Raw genomic sequence first — 23,222 nt, 5'->3', positions numbered from 1 at the left:
CGAATAGCTGGGATTACAGACGTGCACCACCATGCCCGGCAAATTTTTGTATTTTTAGTAAAGACAGAGTTTCACCATGTTGGCCAGGCTGGTCTCAAACTCCTGACCTCAAATGATCCACTCACCTTGGCCTCCCAAGTGCTGAGATTACAGGTGTGAGCCACTGCACCCAGCCAAAATTGGGAGTTTAGTTCATAGTAATGTATCTGTGTTAATTTCATAGTTGTGAAGAACATCCCCATGGTTGCATAAGATGCTTACATTGAGGGGAATCTGGGTAAAGGGTATACAGGGACTCTCTGTGCCATCTTTGCAACTTTTATGTAAATCTAAAATTATTTCAAAGCAGAAGTTTAAAAATATGTATATTCCTTAGGGTCTATGAGGACTCCAACCTGGAAGTTGTGAGGAAATGAATGTCAGTGACTTGCTTTGCTTCCTGCCCCTCTGGCCTTGCTTGTGGGCTCACACCTGCTTCCATTGCCTTCTCTGTCACTCCATAAACATGAATAATGAACACCACACATAGTTCCTTCTGTTCTTCACAGTGGCCTCTTTACTTAAAGGAAGACAAGGCATTTACACGGAGAACGAGAGAAGGATGGGAGCCATGATCAAGATCCGATATTTCAAGATAATGCTGGTTTTAATTATTTGGTAACTTTTCTTCTATATATGTGTATTTTTATTGCCAGTGGGAAGGGCTGTGGAAACAACTTGCCATGTTGCATGTGTGACTGGAAGTTCCAAAGGGAAGAGCCTTTGGGAAGGAAATCTTTGAGACTGTGCTAGGTGCCCTTTAAGGAAAGGCACAGAGGACAGGGGAGCAAGTCCAAAATTCATGAATTTCTGGAAAAACATTGAAATCTACTCAAATTATTTATAAAGTCCTTAGAAAACAAACACCCAAATTTAGTTTTGAAATGTCCCAACCATGTGCATTGCTGGGGGGCGGGGGTTAGCCAAAACAAAGGGGTTGTGTATGCTTTTTTTTTTTTTTTTTTTTGAGACAAGGTCTCACTCTGTCACCCAGGCTGGAGCACAATGGCACAATCTCAGCTCACTGCAACCTCCACCTCTCAGGTTCAAGTGATTCTCCTGCCTCAGCCTCCCGAGTAGCTGGGATTACAGGTGTATGCCACCACAGCTAGCTAATTGTTGTATTTTTAGTAGAGTTGAGGTTTCACCATGTTGGCTAGGCTGGTCTCAAACTCCTGACCTCAAGTGATCCACTTGCCTCGGCCTCCCAAAGTGTTAGGATTACAGGCGTGAGCCACCACACTCAGCTGGTCATGCTTTGTAAACTCACCCATTTGCCTCACTCCTGACACCAGAATTCCTGTGCCTGACAGAGGGGCAAGGACACGTCTTTGGTCAAGAAGGTTGGAGAACAGCCTGAGAAGTTTCTCTCTCCTCATTTTTCCCCACCACTGGTATCCTGTCCAAACCTTTCAGGTGGATACCTTGAAAATAGACCTGTAACCAATGCAAAAAAAAAAACCTGGAATCAGAACATGCTGCACTGTGGTGAATCAGTACCTTGCAGGACAGGGCAAGTACTTGTGGTGTTAAAAATTCACCTGTGCTGGTCGAGGTAGCTCACGTTTTAGTAGTTGGAGGCAGGAGTATTCCTTGAGGTCAGGAGTTCAAAATCATCCTGGGCAATTTAGTGAGACCTCCCACTCAACAACAACAACAATTAGCCAGGAATGGTGGCACATGCCTATAGTCCCAGCTACTTGGGAGGCTGAGGCAAGAGGATCACTTGAGCCTAGGAGTTTGAGGTTACAGTGAGCTATGATCATGCCACTGCTCTCCAGCCTGTGTGACAGAGCAAGACCTTGTCTCTAAAAAATAATAGTAATAATAATTCACCTGATATGAGCTTTGTTTGGACACCTTTCTTGGAGATATATAAATCATCTCCTACTAAAAATACACTCAGTTCAACATTTCATATTTCACTGAGCCACCTAAAATAACATTGAAAAATGCTAAAATAGTCAAGAAAAAATTGTTTTGATCTCCATCAAAACTGTACATTGCTCTTCAAACAACGAATGAATTCTGGGTTATTTGATACAGTGCTAGAACCTTATACCATGATGCGGTGTTGAGTGTTACCCTTGGAAGGATTTGCTGATCTGTGCTTTAGACTGAGAAAACAAATTATATTTTTTAAATTAAATTCTTAGTGTGCCGGTTCCTCTTAGTTTCATTTCTTTCTTTTTCTTTTTGAGACAGTGTCTCACTTTGTCCCCCAGGCTGGAGTGCAGTGGCACATTCATAGCTCACCGCAGGCTCGATTTCCTGAGCTTAAGTGATCTTCCCAGGGTTCAAGTGATCCTCCCACCCCAGCCTCCCAAGTAGCTGGGACTACAGGTGTGCACCACCACGCCTGGTTAATTTTATTTTTTATTTTTTGTAGGGACGAGTTTCACTATGTTGCCCAGGCTGGTGTCGGACTCCTGGGCTCAAGCAGTCCTCCTACTTCAGCCTCCCAACGTGCTGGGATTACAGGAGGGGGCCATTGCACCTGGCCCTCTTAGTTTCTTACTGCAGAAGTGGCCATGTCTATACTGAGAGTTAGTACTTTTAGGTCTTGGTAGAAATTCTTCTCTGACTCCCCAGCATTTAAAAACGAGTTTCATTGCATGTTCTCTTTACTTGTTGCCATTTTCTTTCTAATAGTTGGTTGTCGAATATCATCAATGAAAGCCTTTTATTCTATCTTGAGATGCAAACAGATATCAATGGAGGTTCTTTGAAACCTGTCAGAACTGCAGCCAAGACCACATGGTTTATTATGGTAGGTCAATCCGTATTGTATTTTAATTAGTTAATTATTTAATTAATGTATTTGTTTTAGAGACAAGGTCTCACTCTGTCACCCAGACTGGAAAGCAGTGGCACCACCATAGCTCACTGCAGCCTCAAACTCCTGGGCTCAAACAATCCTCTGTCTCAGCCTCCTGAGTAACTGGGACTACAGGTGTATGCCACCACCCTGGGCAATGTAGGGAGACCCAATCTCTTTTTTTAATTATCTAGATTTAACATTTTCTGTTTGAAAAAAAATCAGAAGAAAAAGAAGCAGTCAGAAGTACAATATATTGTATTTAAATACAGAATGAGTTAAATAGACTCCTGGCCTTAGTGTGCTAGCTGGCTGTTTTGTTTGTTGTTGGGATCCTTATTAAATGCTTCAACTCTGGTTAGCCAGTTTGGCGCAGTGTATCAAAGCTCCTGGCAGTCTCTCAATATCAGAGCGTGGATCTTGAAGGAATGTTTCAGACCATGAAAAAGCCACACAGATGGATATATTCCTGAGAGCATTATCCTTTATAATTGTAAAGCATTATAGGCAACCCAGATTTCAAAAAAAGAAAGAAAGACAGACAGACAGACAGAAAGAAAGAAATGGTTAAGTAAATTATGGTCTTTCATCTTGATGGAATATTACTCAGATGTTAAAAATGATGATTATGAAACCTCTGGTATTAACTGAGAAATCAAATATATACAATTATACCAATTACAACTACAGAAAAATGTGTTTATCTTTTTTTCAATGGGGAAACAATGAAAAAAAAAAGAAATAGAAAAAAATATATGTATTGGATGGACATACATGAAGAGAATGATGGGGTAGAAGTCCCATGGGCAGGCTGCCCCAGTGCTGTCATTCTCTCACCTTTATAAGAAGAAATGCACACGTGTTGTTGGCAGGGAGGTGCATATTATGCTACACAGAATCCATATTTATATTGTTTTTGAAATGGGGAAAGGCTCATTCACAAAGACTTTCAAATGGAACCAGCACCGGCCCTTCCATCCCTGCATGTGGTTTGGAGCTTGGCTGGGTTCCTGTGGTGAACTTCATGTGTCTTCAGAACACACGAGTGGAGGGATGTTTCCCAGACTTTGTCTGAGCCTCAGGAACCTTTATTACATCAAGTGCTCCGTTGGCAGCACAGGGTGGCAAACTGGGGAGAACAGAGGCCCCCAGGCTACGGGAGAAGCTGGCTGTTCAGTCCCTGTGCTACAGCGCTCCCTCTCCCCTTCTCCTACTGCCGCCCTCTTCTCCTCCCCCACCCTCCCCTCCCACTTTCTCCTTCTCCTGCCTTCCCTCCTCTCTCTCATCCTCTGTCCCTTCTCTTCCCTTATCTATTCCAGCTCCTCCCCGCCCTCTCCTCTCCCCACCCCCCTCTACTTTCAGGCACCCTTGAAGGTACAGCACCTACTGTGGCCAATCTTCATCTTGCCCCAAACCAACCCACCAAGCAGTCAACCAGCCACCAGCCAACCCATGGTCACTTCCAAGGGAGCCCAGCCCTGTGGGCATCCTGAGGGGAGTGTGTCACTCTGTGACAGCCCAGGGCTCTGACTCCTGCCACACTGCACTGACTGCCGTGTGTCTTTCTGTCCTCTCTCCAGGGAATCCTGAATCCAGCCCAGGGATTTCTCTTGTCTTTGGCCTTCTATGGCTGGACAGGATGTAGCCTGGGTTTTCAGTCTCCCAGGAAGGAGATCCAGTGGGAATCACTGACCACCTCGGCTGCTGATGGGGCTCACCCATCCCCGCTGGACTCCCAGGTGCCTCAGGAAAACTCTGGTTCCAGGAAGGTGTCTCGAGTGGGTAGGCAGACTTCTGATGAAGCCCTGAGCATGCTTTCTGAAGGTAATGCCCTGTCTGCCACAGCAGGTAGACTTTGGGGTCCCAGGGCTCCCCTTGGAAAGCCTTAGAGGATTCTTTGTCCCAGGCGCTGTCCTGTGCATGGTGGGGTGTTTAGCAGCACCCCTCATGTGGACTCACTAGCTGCCAGTTGCACTCCCCCAACTGTGACAACCAAAACTCTTTCCAGACATTGACAGATGTCTCTTGGGGGACCACAGTGGCCCCCAGTTCACAACCAGTGTCTCAGAATAATTAGGCTTGGATCTAAAAATGTAATTTTTTTCCAGATGTTGTCTGAGCTAAATGCACACAAACACAAAACCAAAGACAAATACCACACAATCCCGTCATGGGGTGCACCAAAATAATGTTGAAATTTGGAGTAAGAAAAATAATATGTAGAAAGATGTTTGGCAATGGCTTAAGGAGTTCCATTTTCTTTTCCATTCCTACTATTCAAATACATTGAAGGGAGGCCAAGGCGGGTGGATCATTTGAGGTCAGGAGTTAGAGACAAGCTTGACCAACATGGTGAAACCCCATCTCTACTAAAAATACAAAAATAGCCAGGTGTGGTGGCTCATACCTGTAATCCCAGCACTTTGGGAGGCCAAGGTGGGCGGATCACCTCAGGTCAGAAATTCGAGACCAGCCTGACCAACATGGTGAAACCCCATCTCCACTAAAAATACAAAATTAGCCAGTGGGGTGGCACACGCTGTAATCACAGCTACTTGGGAGGCTGAGGCAGGAGAATCACTTGAACCTGGGAGGAGGAGGTTGCAGTGAGCTGAGATCATGCCATTGCACTCAAGCTGGGGCAACAAGAGTGAAACCCCGTCTAAAAAAACAAAACAAAACCAAAACCAAACAAATACATTGAAGGAAGGTTCACTTTCAGGTGACAAACTTGGTTTACTTTGAAGGCCAAAAAATATGGTGATGAACTGATGAATTGATTCCATGATACAATATTGTCTGGTTGAAATTGGGAGTCACGAAAAGAAAGAGATGGTTCTGGCTGAAGCTAAAAGGCACACAGAGAGGATGTATTTACAGACTTTCCATCTGGTACAAATAGTTCACGAAGCATGAGGAACCCACCAGCTGGATCTGCTGTTAGTCTGTAGAGTTACTGATACCATCTGGGGAATGAAGCCAAAAATGTTATCTTGAATTATTTGGCTTTGTATTCCCATCCTGGTGTTTCAAAGTGGCCGAGCAGATATTTGACAGTCAAATAAAACACTAGAAATAACAGTAAAATTCCCCTGCACCCCACCCCAATCACCACCGCCAAACAAAATCCATCAGCATTTCCTTACCTCCACTCCCTCCAGCAAGCTGTTGCCTAGATCTGCCGTTCAAAGGTTGGATGTTTTCACATAGAGGTTTTAGGAAAAGCAAATAAAGATCCAATAGAAAAATAAGCAGAGCAGCCGTTCCTGGAGGCTGCTGTCTGTGAGGGCTCCCTGTTTTTGTTTTTGTTTTTGTTTTTTGAGACAGGGTCTCCCTCTGTTACCCAGGCTAGAGCACAGTGGAAGGAACACGGCTTACTGCAGCCTCCACCTCCTGGGTTTAAGCAATCCTCCCATCCGAGCCTCCTGAGTAGCTGGGACTACAGGTGCACACCACCATGCCTAGTTTATTTTATTTTTTAGTTTTTGGAGACATGAGGTCCCATTATGTTGCCCAGGCTAGTTTCAAGTGGTCCTCCTGCATCAGCCTCCCAAAGTGCTGGGATAATAGGCTTGAGCCACTGCACCCGGCCCCTTGGCTTTTTAAAAAATTTGAGATATAATTCACATACCACAAAGTTCACCCCTTTAAATGGCACATTTCAGTGGTTGTGCACACGTCACCACTATCTAAGTCAGAACATGTTCATCACTGCAGAAAGAAACCCTGTGTCCCCAAGGAGTCATTTCCCATCTCTTCTCCCCAGCCCCTGGCAGCCATGAATCTCCTTTCTGTCTCTATGGTTTTGCTGTTCTGGATCTTACATAGAAAGGGTGTTGTGTAATATTTGTCCTGTTGTGTCTGGTTTCTTTTACTTCAGATACTGTTCTCTAGATTCACCTGTGTTGTAGCAGGTGTCAGAACTTCATTCTTTTTATGGATTGATAATATTTCATTGTATGGATACACCTATTCTTTGATTTATTTATTTATTTATTTATTTATTTACTTATTTATGAGACAGGGTCTCACTCTGTTGTCCAGGCTGAAGTGCAGTGGAATGAACATGGCTCACTGCAGCCTTGATCTACTGGGCTCAAGCAATCTTTCCACCTCAGCCTCCTGAGTAGTTAGGACCACAGGCGGACGCCACCATATCCTGCTAATTTTCTTTGGCTTTATGTGTGTGTTTTTTAAAAATTTATTTTGTAGAGTTGGGGTCTCCCTATGTTGCCTAGGTTGGTCTTAAACTCCTGTAAATGATCCTCCCACCTTGGCCTCCCAATGTGCTATGATTATAGGCCTGAGCCACTGCACCTGGCCCATTCTAATTCTGTTAATAACTACTTATGACTGCCCAAAACTCTACCAGGCTGTGTACTAGGAGCTGAGTGGAGTGGAGATACTGGAGATGTGTAAACCTGGCCCTCAAGGATCTCACAGTATATTGGGGAAAATTAAAATATTTTAAAAAATCATTCTATTCTAATAATAGAACAATCAATGAAAATAGCAATTGGAGAAAACATTGGAGGAAAAGGAAAGAACAAAAGGAAAGCCTTTTGAGAAAAACGAGAAATACAATCAGTATTTTTTTATTATGGGAAGAATTCCTGTAAAAATGGCAGCTGCCGATTTAGAACTCCAAGTGACATACTATTAGGTAACATCTGTTAGGCTTTTTGAGGACAGAGCCTGAAGCACAGATTGAGTTTTCAAAATTAACAACAAACGTCTGCAAAAGTATAAAGTGGCCTGGCCTGGTAGTATGAACCTGTATTCCCAGCTACTCAGGAGGCTGAGGAAGGAGGATCATTTGAGGCCAGGAGTTGGAGTCCAGACTGGGCAACATAGTGAGACCCCATCTCTTAAAAAAAAAAAAAAGTATAAAGTGGTAGTGGTACTGAGGTGGTGGTTAGGGTCATAAGTTTGCATCTAGTCACCCTTCGAATATCTTAAAATTGCCCATAACATGCAGTCATCACCTTTTTGTATGGTAACCCTATGCAGGAATTTGCATACATTAATCTAAAAATAATTAAAAAGGCTTTTATTCAGAAATTAAAATTAATTTGCTGCCTAGGACACCTCACATTTTTTAATATTTCCACATCTGACTTTTGGCTCTCATCACCATTGTATTGTTTGGGGACAGTTTTAGGATCCCTTCTAAATCTTTCCTGGTGGGTATGTCTCTGGGGCCACTTACCTGTCACCCCAGAATGTGCTTCCCTTCTGTCAGTGGCGGGGGAAACGCAGGTGTCATTCAGATTTTCCTACCAGAGCTTTACCAGCTTGCAGGCAGCAGGATCCCTGGGACTATGTAAATCCTCACCTACTCACCCTGCCATACCTCCCCAGCCCCTCACTAAGTAGAGGTGAATTTGGGTAAGTTAAGTGTGCATCAAATACTACTTCTGTGCATAAAGTCAAGGAAAACCCCTTACCAGGGCCGCTTTCCTATTGGCTGCACCTGATCATTACTATGGCCGATACAGAAAAAAGTTAGCCATGGGCTTCTCCCTATGTAGACCATGGAGATAAAGTTCAACTTGTTCATCATACCCTTCAGACCCTACTGCCTTTGGTTTCACTACAAGACCAATAGGCTGGCATTGAGCTTTATTAAGTATCTGATATGGTGTCTGGAACTTACTAGGTACTTCACACAAGTTAACTGAATTTCGTCTTAAGCAAATATTCAACACCATTTTAGCTGGGATGGGTGAGTGTTCCTGAGAGGTGTAATTTGTGAAACTCACAAGTAAGTAAGGACAATACTATTTTTTATTTTTAAAAACCTGTGAAGAGTTAAAGGAACACAGGCAATGCAGGACTACGTTGGTTTTGGAACACTGGTGAGAGTTCCTGGAGCAGGTGACGTGTGGGCCGGGTCTTACATGATAGAACAGCATGGGCAAAGAGGAGACAGAAAATTCAGATGAGGAAGACGCAGTGTTGAGTTAGCACAGGAAGTCTGCCTCTTGTTTGAGGATGACTGTGGCTCAGCGTGGTATGGAGGCCTTGCGGGAAGCTGGAGAAGTGGTGAAGGGTTTATAAAGATTCTGCTAAGGCATTTGGGCTTTATCCGGTGGCCAGTGAAAAGGCCATTTAAGGTTTTTAAGTGGAGAGACACTGCAGTTTGCTTGTAGGACCAGCCCAGTGCGTGGGCGTGGGAGAAAACACGTAATGCATCGTGTTTTGTGATTGTGGCAGCAGTTTCCATTGAGGGGATCTGTGTCTCCGCTTAGGAAGGCGGAGAGCTGCTGGATGGAGCTGGGTTCCACACCCAGTCACCATTGTGCCTCGTTGCTAAACACTTTCTGCTCATCAAGTCGAGGTGTTTGGATCTGGGAGAATCCTGAAGAGAGTCATTATTAGGGGAGGATTGTGCACCTGAACAGCTTTTGACTCCCTAGATGTGCAGACACCCAGCTCCTGGACCTGCGTTGGCTCTCAGGAGACCCAGCCCCTTGGTACCTCCTGGCTTCCCTCCAGGGAGCGAGCCAGGGGGGCATGGCCTGGCAGGAGGGGTGGGGCCTGGGTGGAGCTTATAGGGCCTGGCTGGGACTGTGTTTTGGGGTGGGACCTGGTGAGAGGGAAGGGGCAGAGTCTGGCAGGGGGAATGTGGCTACTAAGGGCAGGGCATTTCTAGTGGGAGCAAGAGTATAGATCTTTCCTGGAAGACGAATGTGCTAGTACACAAACTTGCAAGATTTAGGGATCATCCTGGGGAGAAGCCCAGGCCGGTGAGGCTGAGGCTTAGGGCTTGTTGGGAGTGGAGAGGTCATGGTTAGGATAGAACACAGGTGCTGTGTTCCCACACAGGTGGGGCGAGGCCCATTCAGAGCCCAGGAACATGGCCAGAAAGGAGCATAACTGTCTCTCCCACAATGCCTTTTATCTCCCCAATTCCATACTACACCCACCCCGCCATTCTTGGTTCGACCCTCAATCCTCCCTACTCTTCCACAATTCTGTTTCTCCCATAATTCCCTGTCTCTCCCACAATTCCATGTATCTCCCACAATACCCTGTATTTTCCCCAATTCTGTATTTCTCCCAGAGTTCCATGGCTCTCCCATAATTTGGCATTCTTTCCCACAGTCACCTGTCTGTCTCACAATTCTTTTTTCTCTCATAATTCCCTATTTCTCTCACAACAACATTCCCCTAACAATTGTTTTCTCCCACAATTCTCCATTCTATTTTTTCTTGAAAATCTGTTTTCTTCTATAACCTATTTTCTTTTTCTTTCTTTCTTTTTTTTTTTTTTTTTGAGACGGAGTTTTGCTCTTGTTGCCCAGACTGGAGTGCAATGGCGTGATCTCAGCTCACCACAACCTCTGCCTCCTGGGTTCAAATCATTCTCCTGCCTCAGCTTCCTGAGTAGCTGGGATTACAGGCACCTACCACCACGCCCAGCTAATTTTTGTATTTTTAGTAGAGACGGGGTTTCACCATGTTGGCCAGGCTGGTCTGGAACTCCTGACTTTGTGATCTGCCCATCTCGGCTTCCCAAAGTTTTGGGATTACAGGTGTGAGCCACCACATCAGGCCTCTTCTATAATCTGTTTTCTACCACAATCTGTCTCTCCTACAGTTCTACATTCTCCGCTCTAATTTGTTCTCTCCCACAAGTCTCCATTCTCTACCACAATTCCGGCCTGTCCCTCAATTCCTCCTCTTTCCCATAATTCTCCATTCTTTCCAATAATCCTTTGTTTTTTCTGCAGTTCTCTTTCTCACGATACCTTGAGTCCCCCACAATCCTAATATTTCCCACAATTCCTCGTTTCTCCCACAATCCCTTTTTACAATTTTTCATAATGCTGTGAATCTCCCATAATACCTGGAATCTCCCACAAGCCTTGTCTTTCCCACAATTCTGTTTCTCACACAGTACCTTGAGTCTCCCACAACCCCCATCTTTCCCACAATTACTTTTTTCTCCCACAATATGGCTTCATGGTTTTCCATAAATGCCTTGTGTCTCCCATAATACCTGGAATCTCCCACAAGCCTTGTCTTTCCCACAATTCTGTGTTTCTCCCATAGTACCTTGAGTCTCCCACAACCCTCATCTTTCCCATGATTCCTTTTTTCTCCCACAATACGGCTTCACAGTTTTCCATAATGCCTTGTGTTTTCCACAATACCTTGTGTCTCCCACAATCCTTGTCTTTCTCTAGCAATTTCCTGTTTCTCCCACTATACCATATTTCTCTAACAATTTCTTCTTTCTCACATGTCTCTTCTTTCTCTCAGAATTTGCCATTCTTTTTTTTTTTTTTTTTTTTTTTTTAGATGGTGTCTCATTCACTCTGTTGCCCAGGGTGAGTACAGTGGCACGATCTCAGCTTACTGCAACCTCCACCTCTTGGGCTCAAGTGATTCTTGTGCCTCAGCCTCCAGAGTAGCTGGGACTACAGGAGCACGCCACCATGCCTGGCTAATTTTTGTATTTTTAGTAGAGATGGGGTTTCACCATGTTGGCCAGGCTAGTTTCAAACTCCTGACCTCAAGTGATCTGCCCACTTCGGTCCCCCAAAGTGCTGGGATTATAGATGTGAGTCACCGTGCCTGACCAATTCTCCATTCTTCTATTTCAGAAATCTTTCTTTTATAATTGTATTCTCTCTATACCACATTCTCTCTGCCCTGTAATTCCATTTCTCCTACAACTAATTCTGCACCATAATTCATTTTCTCCCAAGATTCAGTATTCTCTCCCGCCATTTCCTGCTTTTCCCACAATTGCAGCTCTTTCCCACAATTCTGTATTCCCACCCATAGTCCTGTATGTTTCCTACAAGTCTGTCTTTCCCACAATGCCTTGTTTTCCCATACTTCTTTGTTTCTCCCACAACTCTCTGTTCTCCACAATTCCTGTCCTTCACACAATTCCCTGCTCTCCCATAATTCCTTATTTCTCCCACAATCTTGGTCGTTCCTACAATCCTCTGTTTCCTCCCATAATTCCCTGTTCATCTCACAATCCCTGTCTTTCTCATGGTTCTCTGGTCTCTCCCACAGTTCCCTGTTTCTCTCATTAAGTCCCCATTTATCCAACAATCTTTTTCTTTGCCACAGATTCTCTATTTCTCCTACAATTTTTTATTCTTATCTTTCACAAATCTCTTTTTCTATAATTCTGCTGTCTATTAAATTGTCTCACATGTAGTTCTTTTATAATTTTTCATTTTCTGCCATAATTTCTCTCCCCAAATTCAACATTCTCCTTCACAATTCCTGACTTTTCCTCACAATTTCATCACCTTCCCACAACTCTCTAGTCTTTCCCATTAATCCTTTGTGCCTGGCGCAGTTCTCTTTTCTACAATATCTTGCCTTCCACAATTCCTTTCGTCCACAATTCCTTATATTGCCCACAATTACCTATTCTCTCCCACAATTCTCTGTTCTCTGCTCTCTCTCACAAATTTCTGTTCTCTCCTATAATTCCATTTTCTCCCATGATTTTTTTATTCCTCACACTTCCCTGGCTCTCTCCAAATTCTCTTTCTGTCTCACAGTGCCTCATTCTCACTAAAATTCTTATTTTTTCTACATTTTTCTTTTCTCTCCCAAAATACCCTGTCTTTCCCATAATCCTTTTTCTCTTGTAAGTCTCGGTTTTCCACCATTTTCCCCCCATGATTCTGTCCTTTCCCATAATTCTTTCCTCTCCCTCCAAATTCTGTTCCCTTCTACACTTTCCCATTATCTTCCATATTTCTCCATCATTCTTGTACATCACCACTGTTTCTCTTCTAAGATTCTCCTTCCTTTTTTGTTTTGTTTTGTTTTTGAGACAGAATCTTGCTCTGTTGCCCAGGCTGGAGTGCAGTAGCATGATTTCAGCTCACTGCAACCTCTGCCTCCCGGGCTCAAGCAATTCTCCTGCCTCAGGCTCCCTAGTAGTTCCAGCTACTTTTTTTGTATTTTTCGTAGAGATGTGGTTTCACCATTTTGGCTAGGCTAGTCTTGAACTCCTGACCTCAAGTGGTCTGCCCGCCTTGGCCTCCCAAAGTGCTAGGATTACAGGCATGAGCCACGGCGCCCAGCCTAAGATTCTCCTTTCTCTATCGCATTTTGTCTCTCCTACAAATTCTCTTTACCCAAATTTTCTTTGTGTCTCACAAAGGAAATTATTCTCCCCAGAATTCCAATTTCCCCACTCCTTTCTGTTCTGTCCCACAATTCTCTATCTCTCCCACAATTCCTTCTTTTCCACAGTTCTCGCTCAATTCCCCCACTATTTCCTGTTTATGATTTTCCATAATTCCTTGCGTCTCCCACAGTACATTGTCTCACACAATTCCTTGTGTCTCCTAATTCCTTGTGATTGTCAAAATTCCTCTTATTGCTAACAGTTCCCCATTCTCTTCCACAGTTCTCCATTCTCCTCCATAGCTCCCATCTCTTCCCAAGTTCACTTTCCCAAATTCACTTTGTCTCCTGTAATTCCTCATTTTCCCCAGAATTCTCATTATTTCCCACAATCATCCTCCCTCATAATCTTTTATCTCTCTCACAGTCCCTTGTTTTTCTCACAATTTCTGTCTCCCTGTTGTCCTTTGGATGTTATTTAGCCTTTTCTGTGTGTATACCTGGATTTTAATAACCCAGTGAAACAGAAGTCTGTTGGGATATGGAATTTAAAAAATAAAAAAGCTTTTGAAATATAAATAAGTGTTCTTTCAAAGCACTTCTTTCAAGACAGCAAACACCCAAAGCCTCAGCCCTTCCCCTTCCGGTGCCTGTTACCTTCTCATAGTTTCAACGGAGCCCTGTCGATTCATTCAAATACTGACAGCAACAAGTGAGTGGGAGAGAGTGGGGTGCTTTGGACCAGTTGGAGTTTGTTTCTACAAGTAAGCTGTAGAGATAAATGTGGGCACATGGAGGAAGGTAGGAAAGGCAGAAGTACCTGTGAGGGACAGACCCTTTTCTGGAACAGGAGGAGTCATACTTCAAACAGGAGCCTTTGGGGCACTCAGTGGGCTGCCTTTCAAGGCTGCTTCTTTTCACTGCCTCTGAAAAGCCATCATGTTAGCATGGACTTCTCTTCCCCTCCATAATTTGCAAAATTTCTAGTAAGCTGTTAGACCAGCCCCCTCCCAATGGTAAGGCCCCTTACCTAGCACCATGCATACACAGAATTTTTTCAGCAGCCTATTCTCCAAGTAGCACCCTGAGACACTGCCCAAGAATTGGACATTATTCCACTCCTCTGCAAAACCCACCCAGCTCACGTGAAGTCTCAGCTTGGGCTCTAGGAGATCAGCTTTCCCCTCAGTGGTCTGCTGTTACTTCCCCTCTCCCTAAAAGTAACACCTGGTGTCTCCATCAACTGTAGTTGCTATGAGGGTGTGGAAGAGAACATACCCTAGGGCCTTGGACTTTGTTGAGCTGGCCAGATCAAATTTAACACCTTGAAGTGGAGTTGGGCCCGGTGTCATGTTTTCTATGGTTCATGCTTAGTGCCCGCTGGTTGGGGTTTCAGTTCTAGGACTTCAAAGTTTTCAGGGGATCTGAGAAAGGTAGTTGAGGGCACAAGGTACATCCAATATACAGTCATGCATCCCTTAACGATGAGGATACATTCTGAGAAATGCATGTTAGGCAATTTCATTGCTGTGTGAACACCACAGAGTTCACTTAAACAAACCGAGAGGGTATACCCAACTACATACCTGGGCTAGATGGTATAGCCTCTTGCTCCTAAGCTACAAACCTGTAAAGCATGTTACTGCACTGAATACTGTAGGCAATTGTAGCACAGTAATACTTGTATATATAAACATGGCTAAATATAGACAAGGTACAGTACAAATGCAGTATTATAATCTTATGGGACCACTGTCATATATGTGGAATGTTGTTGACCAAAAGGTTATTATATGGTGCATGGCTGTATGTCCAAATCTCAGAACTGCATGGGGCCGAGAGAATACAAACAACCTGCCTGGACTTGCAAGGCTCATTAAAGGGGGCCATGAGGAAGGGGGTTGGCCCTTGGGTACCATGAGGTCACTGGGATGTGCATTTCCTGCAGGGATGTTAGATCTTCACAGATTTTGCAACAATTGGGAATTAGTCAACATCTTCCAACAGCCTGGTTGAATTATCTTCTCAGAGACTTGCTCAGCCAGCACGTTCCCTGCTCACAGAGACCTTTAAGACCAGCAGAGAAAACCCTTGGAAATTCAAGGCTGCTGGAAAGCACTCATTGAACTGAGCACAGGCAGGCTGAACTGGGGCAGCTCCCTCCCAGCAGAATTTGCTTCAAGAAAGTTGTCATGCGTAAATATTCTCTTCTGTGGAGCCCTAGGGAGAGGATGAAAGCACTAGAAATTCTTCAAAGCCACAGGACCCAGAACATGTCCCAAAGTGTGAGGTCACGGGGGAGTGTCCTCAGTCCAGGCCTTGATCACAAGCCACCATGTGACACCCCAGCCCGGAGTCTATTTGAAAAGAACCACAGAAATCACAAATGAGTTCCCATGAATCCAGATGTCCTCATAAACAGTGTGTGACCCTGTTAGAATCAAGTCTTTCTGAAGTGCCACCAGCCCCCTTCCAGCAAGAATGTTGCTCCGGAACTGGAAGGCTCCTTTAGAAGTTTTCCCAGCTGGTGTCTGGGCTCCAGGAAAAGCAGGTTCACCACACTAACAAAACCACCCTCTCCACCATCCTTGTCGGCTACCCAGACTCTCCTCAGGATCTGGCTGGGCGATCTACAGCCAGATCCATCCTCCCCACATCCTTGAATCCCTTTACTTGCTCTTCAAGCAGCTCATCACACTTGATCTGAGTTACTAAGACCAAGATTATCCAGGACTCATCTTAATCCAAACCTGAGAGGAAGATCTGAGTACCATGTCCTCCCACAGCCCATAGTGCTTGTGTGTGTGTGGGCAGGTGCATGTGTATGTGTTGGGGGGGACACATATTGCAATTGCCTTTTTTTTTTTTGAGGTGGGATCTCACTCTGTTGCCCAGGCTGGAGTGCAGTGGCATGATCACAGCTCACTGCAACTTCAAACTCCTGGGCTTAAGAGATCCTTCCACCTCAGCCTCCCAAGTAGCTGGGACCACAGGCACATGCAATCATGCGTTTTTTTTTTTTTTTTTTTTTTAAAGAGATAGGGTCTATGTTGCCCAGGCTGGCCTCACACTCAAGTGATCCTCCTGACTTGGCCTCCCAAAGTGCTAGGGTTACAGCTGGAGCCATTGCGCCCAGCCCACACTTGCCTTCTTGGTAATATTGTCATCTCTTGCTGTAGCTCAGGCTTCCCTAATCCTTTCCAAGCACATCTCTCCTGATGTCACAATTTCTCACTTCCTCTTTTCTATATAAGTCTAATGTTTCTTTTTTGTTGTTGTTGTTCCTTAATATGTCCTCTCAAACTCTGCATGTAGGTCTTTTAAAATTGTGCTTATTCCTGCCCTTCTTTATACTCATGTCTTAGTGAGTGCTCCAAGGTACTAGTGCTGCATCCTGTTGCTGTCAAGGCACCTACATGACTGTACTGACCCATTCCCCATGTTTATTGGGCATCCTCTACACGCCAGGTGTTGTCTGGGGCATTAGGTACACTATGGTGACTAAGACACATTCCCTGTCCACTGAGACTCTCTGCTCTAGTGGCAGAGACAGGATGGAAAACACAAATAATGACATTGTATTCCAGCCAGGTAGTGGGACATGCCACGAAGAAAAACCAGGGAGGAGGTAGGGGCGTGGTTTTAGAGAGGGTGTCGTGAGAGTCTCCCTGAGCATGACGTAATATTAGAATTGAGACCTTAATGAAGTGTAGGAGCCATGAGAAAATCAGAAGAGCTTTACAGGCAGAAAAAGAGAGGTGCAAATGCCCTGTGGCAGGACCAAGCCTGGAGTGAGAGGGAGAGAGGCAGTGTGCTTAAGGGTGTGAGGGAACTGAGAGGGACACAGACTAAGCTGCAATTGTCAGCAAGGCCTATGGGTGGAGGGCTTTGGAGGCTTTTTGGAGTGCAGTCACTTGCCCCATCTGTTGTTAGGAAGGCCACCCTCTGCTGTGTCTTCCACCTTTGTATTCCCCACTTAAAGCCCATAACCTGTGTTGCGGCTGGAGCAAGTACTCTAGGATATTTGGGGATTGAAAGAATAATTCTGACATTGGTTCCAAAGGGTCTCACAGATTCTGAAGGAAGATGTGTTGCTGGAATTGATGCAGGATTTTATTCTCGGTCACTTTGCAAGCTGGGGACCTCTGACTGGTGATGCCCCGCCCAGGCCTCGCTCGGCCATGCTACCTGTCGCAGCAGATGGCCTGCCCACCCAGCTCGCCTGGGCCAAGTCTGGCTTGCACACCAGTTTCCAAGTTCTTGTCCCATGCCCAAGAAGAATGAGGATGCACTGACTATAGAAGAGTGAGCAAGGCAGGGAGTTTTGAGTAATGAAACTGCTTTCAGCAGAGAGGGGATGCAGGAGTGGTCCCCCTACCAGAAGGCAAGAAAGTTTCCCTAATGTGGCTGAGTCCAGGGCTTTTATGGGCTCAGAACTGGGGAGGGGCAGGCCTTAGGTAGTATTGGAAAAGGGAATGTTCAATTGGTTAAAAGGCATTATTCAGAAAGAATCAATTGAGAAAGGGCAGGAACAGAAGTTCTCACTTTGGGTTGCAGGTTTCATCTGGGACCAGCAGTCCAGTCTTTCAGCCTTCAGGCTGTTTTTGGCTTGAAGGTGGGGTTGAAACCCCAAACCAGAGACCCGCCCCTATCTGCCTAGGCATTTGGCTGCCTCCTGTCACTATCAGAATGATGACTGACATCCAGGATTACTCTTTCAATGGGAGTGGTGTTAACTTTCATACTGCTTATGGCTGCCTACGTTTTTCTCCCTCTTTGTAGTGTGTCTGCTTTTTGTAAATCTTGTCACATTCTGGAAGGAGGACAGGAGAAAGGGGAAAATTGATTAATAGAGAAAGAAAACAGGACAAAAGGAAATAACAATGAAATCAAAAGAAAGCCAGGTAGAATTAGCCCCACGTAGTTAAAATGTATTAGTAGTTTGGCTTTGGGCTTTCAAGATGGGGAGGAAAGAGAAAAATGTGACCAGTTACAAGATTCTTCATGATTTAAAAGAAAACATTGTGCATGGAAGCAAACTGCCCTGAAATCCAGGCCTGAGAAAAATGTCTCCAGCAATTTCTCATGAAGGGAATGCTAAGCATATTTGGACAAATACATTCTGGTATTTACAAAAATATCATTCATCACTTTATCATCTTATCTAGGGTCACAATCAGAACAAATGAGCCCAATTGGACAGAGTTACCAGGCATGTACTACTGTGTATTTAGTTGGGCATTGAGAGATGAGTTTTCCATGAGTAGAGTTAGATGCTGACAGGGAGGAGCTACTTGCTAAAACCATATGGCATCGTCCATGAAAGGACAATTGGGAGGTGGTGTAGTTTTACAGAGTGGTGGTCTCCCTCCCTTTGGGCACTTCCTGGAATTGAGTGTAGGTAGCCAGGCAACCATAGGGTCCCTGTTGTGTGAGTTACCGTCCTCAGTAGAAGCTGCACCAGTGGTCACAAGAGTGTGCTCTGCTCCTAAATCAAACAGCATGTGTCCTGGGGCTCCAAAACCTTCCTAAACCATCAGTTGTGTCACCTGCAGCATCTGTGCTGCAGTCACCTATCAACTAGCCTAGATGATTCTGTAGGGCTTGTTTCATCCGTTGTAATGATTTAATAAAATGTAGATGGAAAGTTGATGTAGATTTCCACACCTCCCACTTTTTTTTTTTTTTTTTTTTTTTTTTTTTTTTTTTTTTTTTTGCAGATGAGATGAATGCTAGGACTTTGACCAAAGTTGGTACATGAAAACCTCCCTGCACTGAATACTGAGCATTTTCTGAAGCTGATGACAAACCTGCTAGGATGCAGACACAGTCAGTCTTTTGTCTTTTCCTCTCCAGGTTCTGATGCCAGTACAATTGAAATTCACACTGCAAGTGAATCCTGCAACAAAAATGAGGCTGACCCTGCTCTCCCAACCCATGGAGACCTATGAAGGGGATGTGCTGGGGATCCAGACCCCATATTCTTCAGACTCTACAATTCTTGTTCTTTAGAACTGTGTTCTCACCTTCCCATCACTGCACTGCCAAAGTGTAGCAGCCCCCAAACCTTGCTCTCATCACCAGTTACAGCTTCTTCCCAAAGAGCCTTTAGGATAGGAGAAATGATTCATGCACATGCGTGTGGGAATGGAAGAGCCCCCTCCAGACCACTCTACAGCTTCTCTACCTTCTTAGTTGCCACTAGGAAGTTTTCTGAAGCTGGCTGTAAAGTAAGTGTAAGATCCAAGTCCTTGGGAAACTAGTTAAATAAAATAGTTATGACTGGGCTCCCAGCCTGACTTGGATTCTGTCTTAACACTTCTAGCAAAAGAAAATGTATGTACAGTTATGCATTGCTTAATGATGGGGATGAGTTCTGAGAAATATATCGTTAGGTGATATCACTGTTGTGTGAATACCATAGAGCATACTTACACAAACCTAGACGGTACAGGCTACAGCACACTTATGCTATACGGTAGAGCCTATGGCTCCTACACTACAAACCTGAACACCGTGTGACTGTACCAAATACTGTAGACAACTGTAACACAGTGGTATTTGTGTATCTAAACACACCCAAACATAGAAAAGGTGCAGTAAAGATGTGATTTCTAGAGGAAATGCTCTTGACTAAGCTTATTGATGATGCCAAACAGCAGCAAGGCAGAGATGCAGCAGAATGAATAGGGAACCAGGGCCACGTGGAGCAGCAGCACAGCCTGGCCTCCTAACACACACTAGAGGGCAGAGAAGACAGCATGACTTTGCTCACAAATTTAGCCTTATGCTGTGTTGAGTAATGACATAGTCTAAGGAATACTTAGAACCTGACTAATGCCCATATTTCCATCATGGTCATTAAGATATATGAGGGAACTTCAAAAGTTTTCAATGAACTTCAAAAAGTTCATTGAAAAACGAAATGAAAGGATAAAAATAAAAAACAGAAACGTTATTTCTCAACATAGGCTCCATCAAGGTCAAGATACTTTGTAAGTGACGACACCAGCCATGTAGTCCATTCCTAAAGAACTGAAGGTCCTGGGAATTTAACCATGTCAGTGCAGTCTTTTTTACACTATTAACTGAAGAAAAATGGGTGCCCTTTAAAGATTAGGAAAGAAAAATAAGTCAGAAGGAGGCAAATCAGGACTGTAAGGTGGATGTCTAGTGATTTCCCATCAAAACTCTTGCAGAATTGGCCTTGTTTGATGAGAGGAATGAGCGGAAGCATTGCTGTGGTGGAGGACTCCCTGGCAAAGCTTTCCAGGACATTTTTCTGCTAAAGCTTTGGCTAATTTTCTCAAAACATTCTCATAACAAGCAGATGTTACTGTTCTTTGGCCATCCAGAAAGTCAACAAGTAAAATGCCTTGAGCACCCTGAAAAACTGTTGCCCTGACCTCTGCTCTTGGCCAGTCTGCTTTGCTTTGACTGAACCACTTTTGCCTCCTGGTAGTCATTGCTTTGATTGTGCTTTGTCTTCAGGATGGTAATGGGAAATCCATGCTTCATCTCCTGCTACAATTCTTCAAAGAAATGCTTCAGGATCTTGATCCCATTTGGTTAAAATTTCCATCAAAAGCTCAGCTTTTGTCTGCAGCTGACCTGGGTGCAACAGTTTTGGCACCCATAGAGTGCAAAGCTTGCTCAATTTTAATGTTTCAGTCAGAATTGTGTAAGATGAACCAGTTGAGATGTCTATGGTGTTGGCTATCGTCTGTACTGTTAATTGCTTGTCCTCTTCGATTAGGGCATGAACAAGATAAATTTTTTCATCACACCTTGATGTGGATGGTTTGCTACAGTGGGCTTCATCTTAAACGTCATCTCATCCATTCTTAAAATGAGTTATCCACCATTTGTAAACTGATTTCTTTAGGGCACTGTTCCCATAAACTATTCATAAAGCATCAATGATTTCACCATTTGTCCACTCAAACTCCATAAATTTGATGCTTGTTCTCATTTCAATTTTAACAATTTATGTTGCTCTGATAGAGGCTCTTTTCAGGCTGTCTTATCCTTTTTAGTGCCTCAAACTAGATCCTGTTAAGACAGGTTATAACAAATTAGTATGAGTTTATGTTGATGCAAAACGTTTTTGAAATCCATGTGTAGTTTTTTCATAATATGTATGTCCATGAACTTTTTGAAGCTTTTTTTCTCCCCAAAATGTTGCAGCATGCAGTGGGATTATAATCCACCAGTATGTATACAGAAAAGCAAGACAGAACTATCTTCTCAGGACACTGCAGACAGCTCTGCCATGTGACACCTCCCTTCATATCAAGATTAGGACTCCTTTTCTTCCAGAAGAGTCCAGCAAGTTTCTGCATTTGCACTTGTGGAGTCACAAGGCTGCAGATGAATTATGAACACAACATGAGGTAGTGCCTGCCCAGGGCTGTCCCAGCTCTCTGGACAACCATTGCTTCACCTTCCCAGGGTGAGCCTGGGCTAGGCCACGCTGACCTTGATCAAAGGTATCAAGGAGATGTGAAGTTTTAGATTTTCTAGGGGAATCTGCATCCTTCATCTCAGTAGTGCCATTCTGTCTTCCCTCTCCCCCAGGATCAGAAGCTCTTCCTCTGTTTGAGGATCCCCTGTTACCTGATGAGGGAGTCCCACCACCCCATTCAAAAAGCAAAGAGGCCAGCTGCTGGCTTTTCCAGCCTCCCTTGCAGCTAGAGCAAGGCATGTGACCTGGCAGAGCCAATCAGGCATGTCTTAAATGTTAGAAGCTTGTGCCTCAGGGAATGGGCTGCAGAGAAACACTTCTGAAATCCTGGCAGCAGGCAGGCCCACTTTGGGAGGTAGCATTGGGTATGCCTCCATGGCCAGTCCAGCATCCAGTATTGGGGTGTGGGCAGCACCCAGTTCCATCTCTCATCTTCATGAGCCTAGTCCTGTAGACTGCTCTTGGCGGTTCCTATTTGGCCTCTGATCCCAGTTCTCTGGTTTCTTAAAGCTGCCCAATATCTGGCTCATTCATTCCTGTGGGCTTACGTTAGCTAGAGTCAGGTTCTGAAGCTCTCAAACAAGAACCCTGAGACCTGAGTATCCAGCCAAGATGAGGACTCCCAGATGGGGCACCAAGCATCACCAGCTGATATTCATGCATATGTTTTTAACCTAGTGAGCTGAGTGAGAGGGTGAGGCACTGGGCCAGGCCTAGGTACTAGGGACAGAAAAATTATCAGGATGTGTATTAAGGCAACCTAGGGGATGAGGAGACAACGGAGCAAACAAATGATGAACTGAGATGATGGCCAGCCTTGGTTCTGAGTGACTTCCCTGTGAGGCTGGTTACTGCAGGGGATGTGCTTGTTCTGTTACTGTTTAAAGATGGCAGGTGCTCAAGTACCTTGGGGTGCTACAGGAATGATCCAGTGGAGAGAAAGCAATGATTATGATGGAAGGAAAGTTCTTGAAAAAGTGAGAAGGAACTGGGATCTACAGCCAGGAGTTTGGGTTGGCCTGTGACAAGAAAGCAACAACAGAGGTGTAGCTGGGAGCATAGTTTGGGTGGAAAGGGGAGACTGTTCCCATCAGATAGCTTTCACTTGATTTGAATTTCCTGGCCAGTTTATCAATTCCACCAACAATTTTTTTTTTTTTTTTTTTTTTTTTTTTTTTTTTTTTTAAGAGACAGGGTTGGCGGGGCGTGGTGGCTCACACCTTTAATCTTAGTACTTTGAGGCTGAGGTGGATCACTTGAGGCCAGGAGTACAAGACCAGCCTGGCCAACATGTGAAAAAACCATCTCTACTAAACATACAAAAATGAGCTGGGCATGGTGGCACACACCTATATCCCAGCTACTCAGGAGGCTGAGACACGAGAATTGCTTGAGCCTGGGAGGCAGACGCTAGAGTGAACCAGGATAGCACCACTGCACTGCCCCGTTGGTGAGACAGCGAGACCCTGTCTCAAAAAAAAAAAAAAAAAGAGAGAGAGAGTCTTGCTGTGTCACCCAGGCTGGACTGCAGTGGCGCCATCATGGTTCATTGCAGCCTCGATTTTCTGGGCTCAAGTGATCTTCAGCCTCCCAAGTAGCTGAGACCACAGGCACTTACCACCATGCCCAGCTAATTTTTATGTAGAGATGGGGGTCTCACCATGTTGCTCAGGGTAAAAAACTTTTTAGTAGCCTACTAATTTCCCCCATTTCACAGTAAGATATCATCATGTACAAGTGTGTTGTTACGAAAGAACGCATACACCCAGCTGTTTGTTTCCCACAGTG

At 44.5% G+C, this 23,222-nt stretch overlaps 1 protein-coding gene across 1 annotated transcript in view; it reads left to right on the top strand.

Annotated features, from left to right (window-relative positions):
- The window catches only part of GPR143 (G protein-coupled receptor 143), a 41,812-nt gene extending 22,557 nt beyond the window's left edge, over window positions 1-19,255 (top strand). Inside the window, exons 6-9 of the mRNA XM_010352861.2 lie at window positions 549-657; window positions 2,692-2,809; window positions 4,438-4,681; window positions 18,827-19,255. Of these exons, the coding sequence (XP_010351163.2) occupies window positions 549-657; window positions 2,692-2,809; window positions 4,438-4,681; window positions 18,827-18,921 (566 nt within the window). The 3' untranslated portion in view covers window positions 18,922-19,255. The remainder of the gene's footprint in view (window positions 1-548; window positions 658-2,691; window positions 2,810-4,437; window positions 4,682-18,826) is intronic.
- Window positions 19,256-23,222: the final 3,967 nt, after the last annotated feature.

This window comes from Rhinopithecus roxellana, chromosome 7, assembly GCF_007565055.1.
Source record: "Rhinopithecus roxellana isolate Shanxi Qingling chromosome 7, ASM756505v1, whole genome shotgun sequence".
Lineage (NCBI taxonomy): Eukaryota > Metazoa > Chordata > Mammalia > Primates > Cercopithecidae > Rhinopithecus > Rhinopithecus roxellana.
This window is presented reverse-complemented; position numbering and strand designations above follow the sequence as displayed.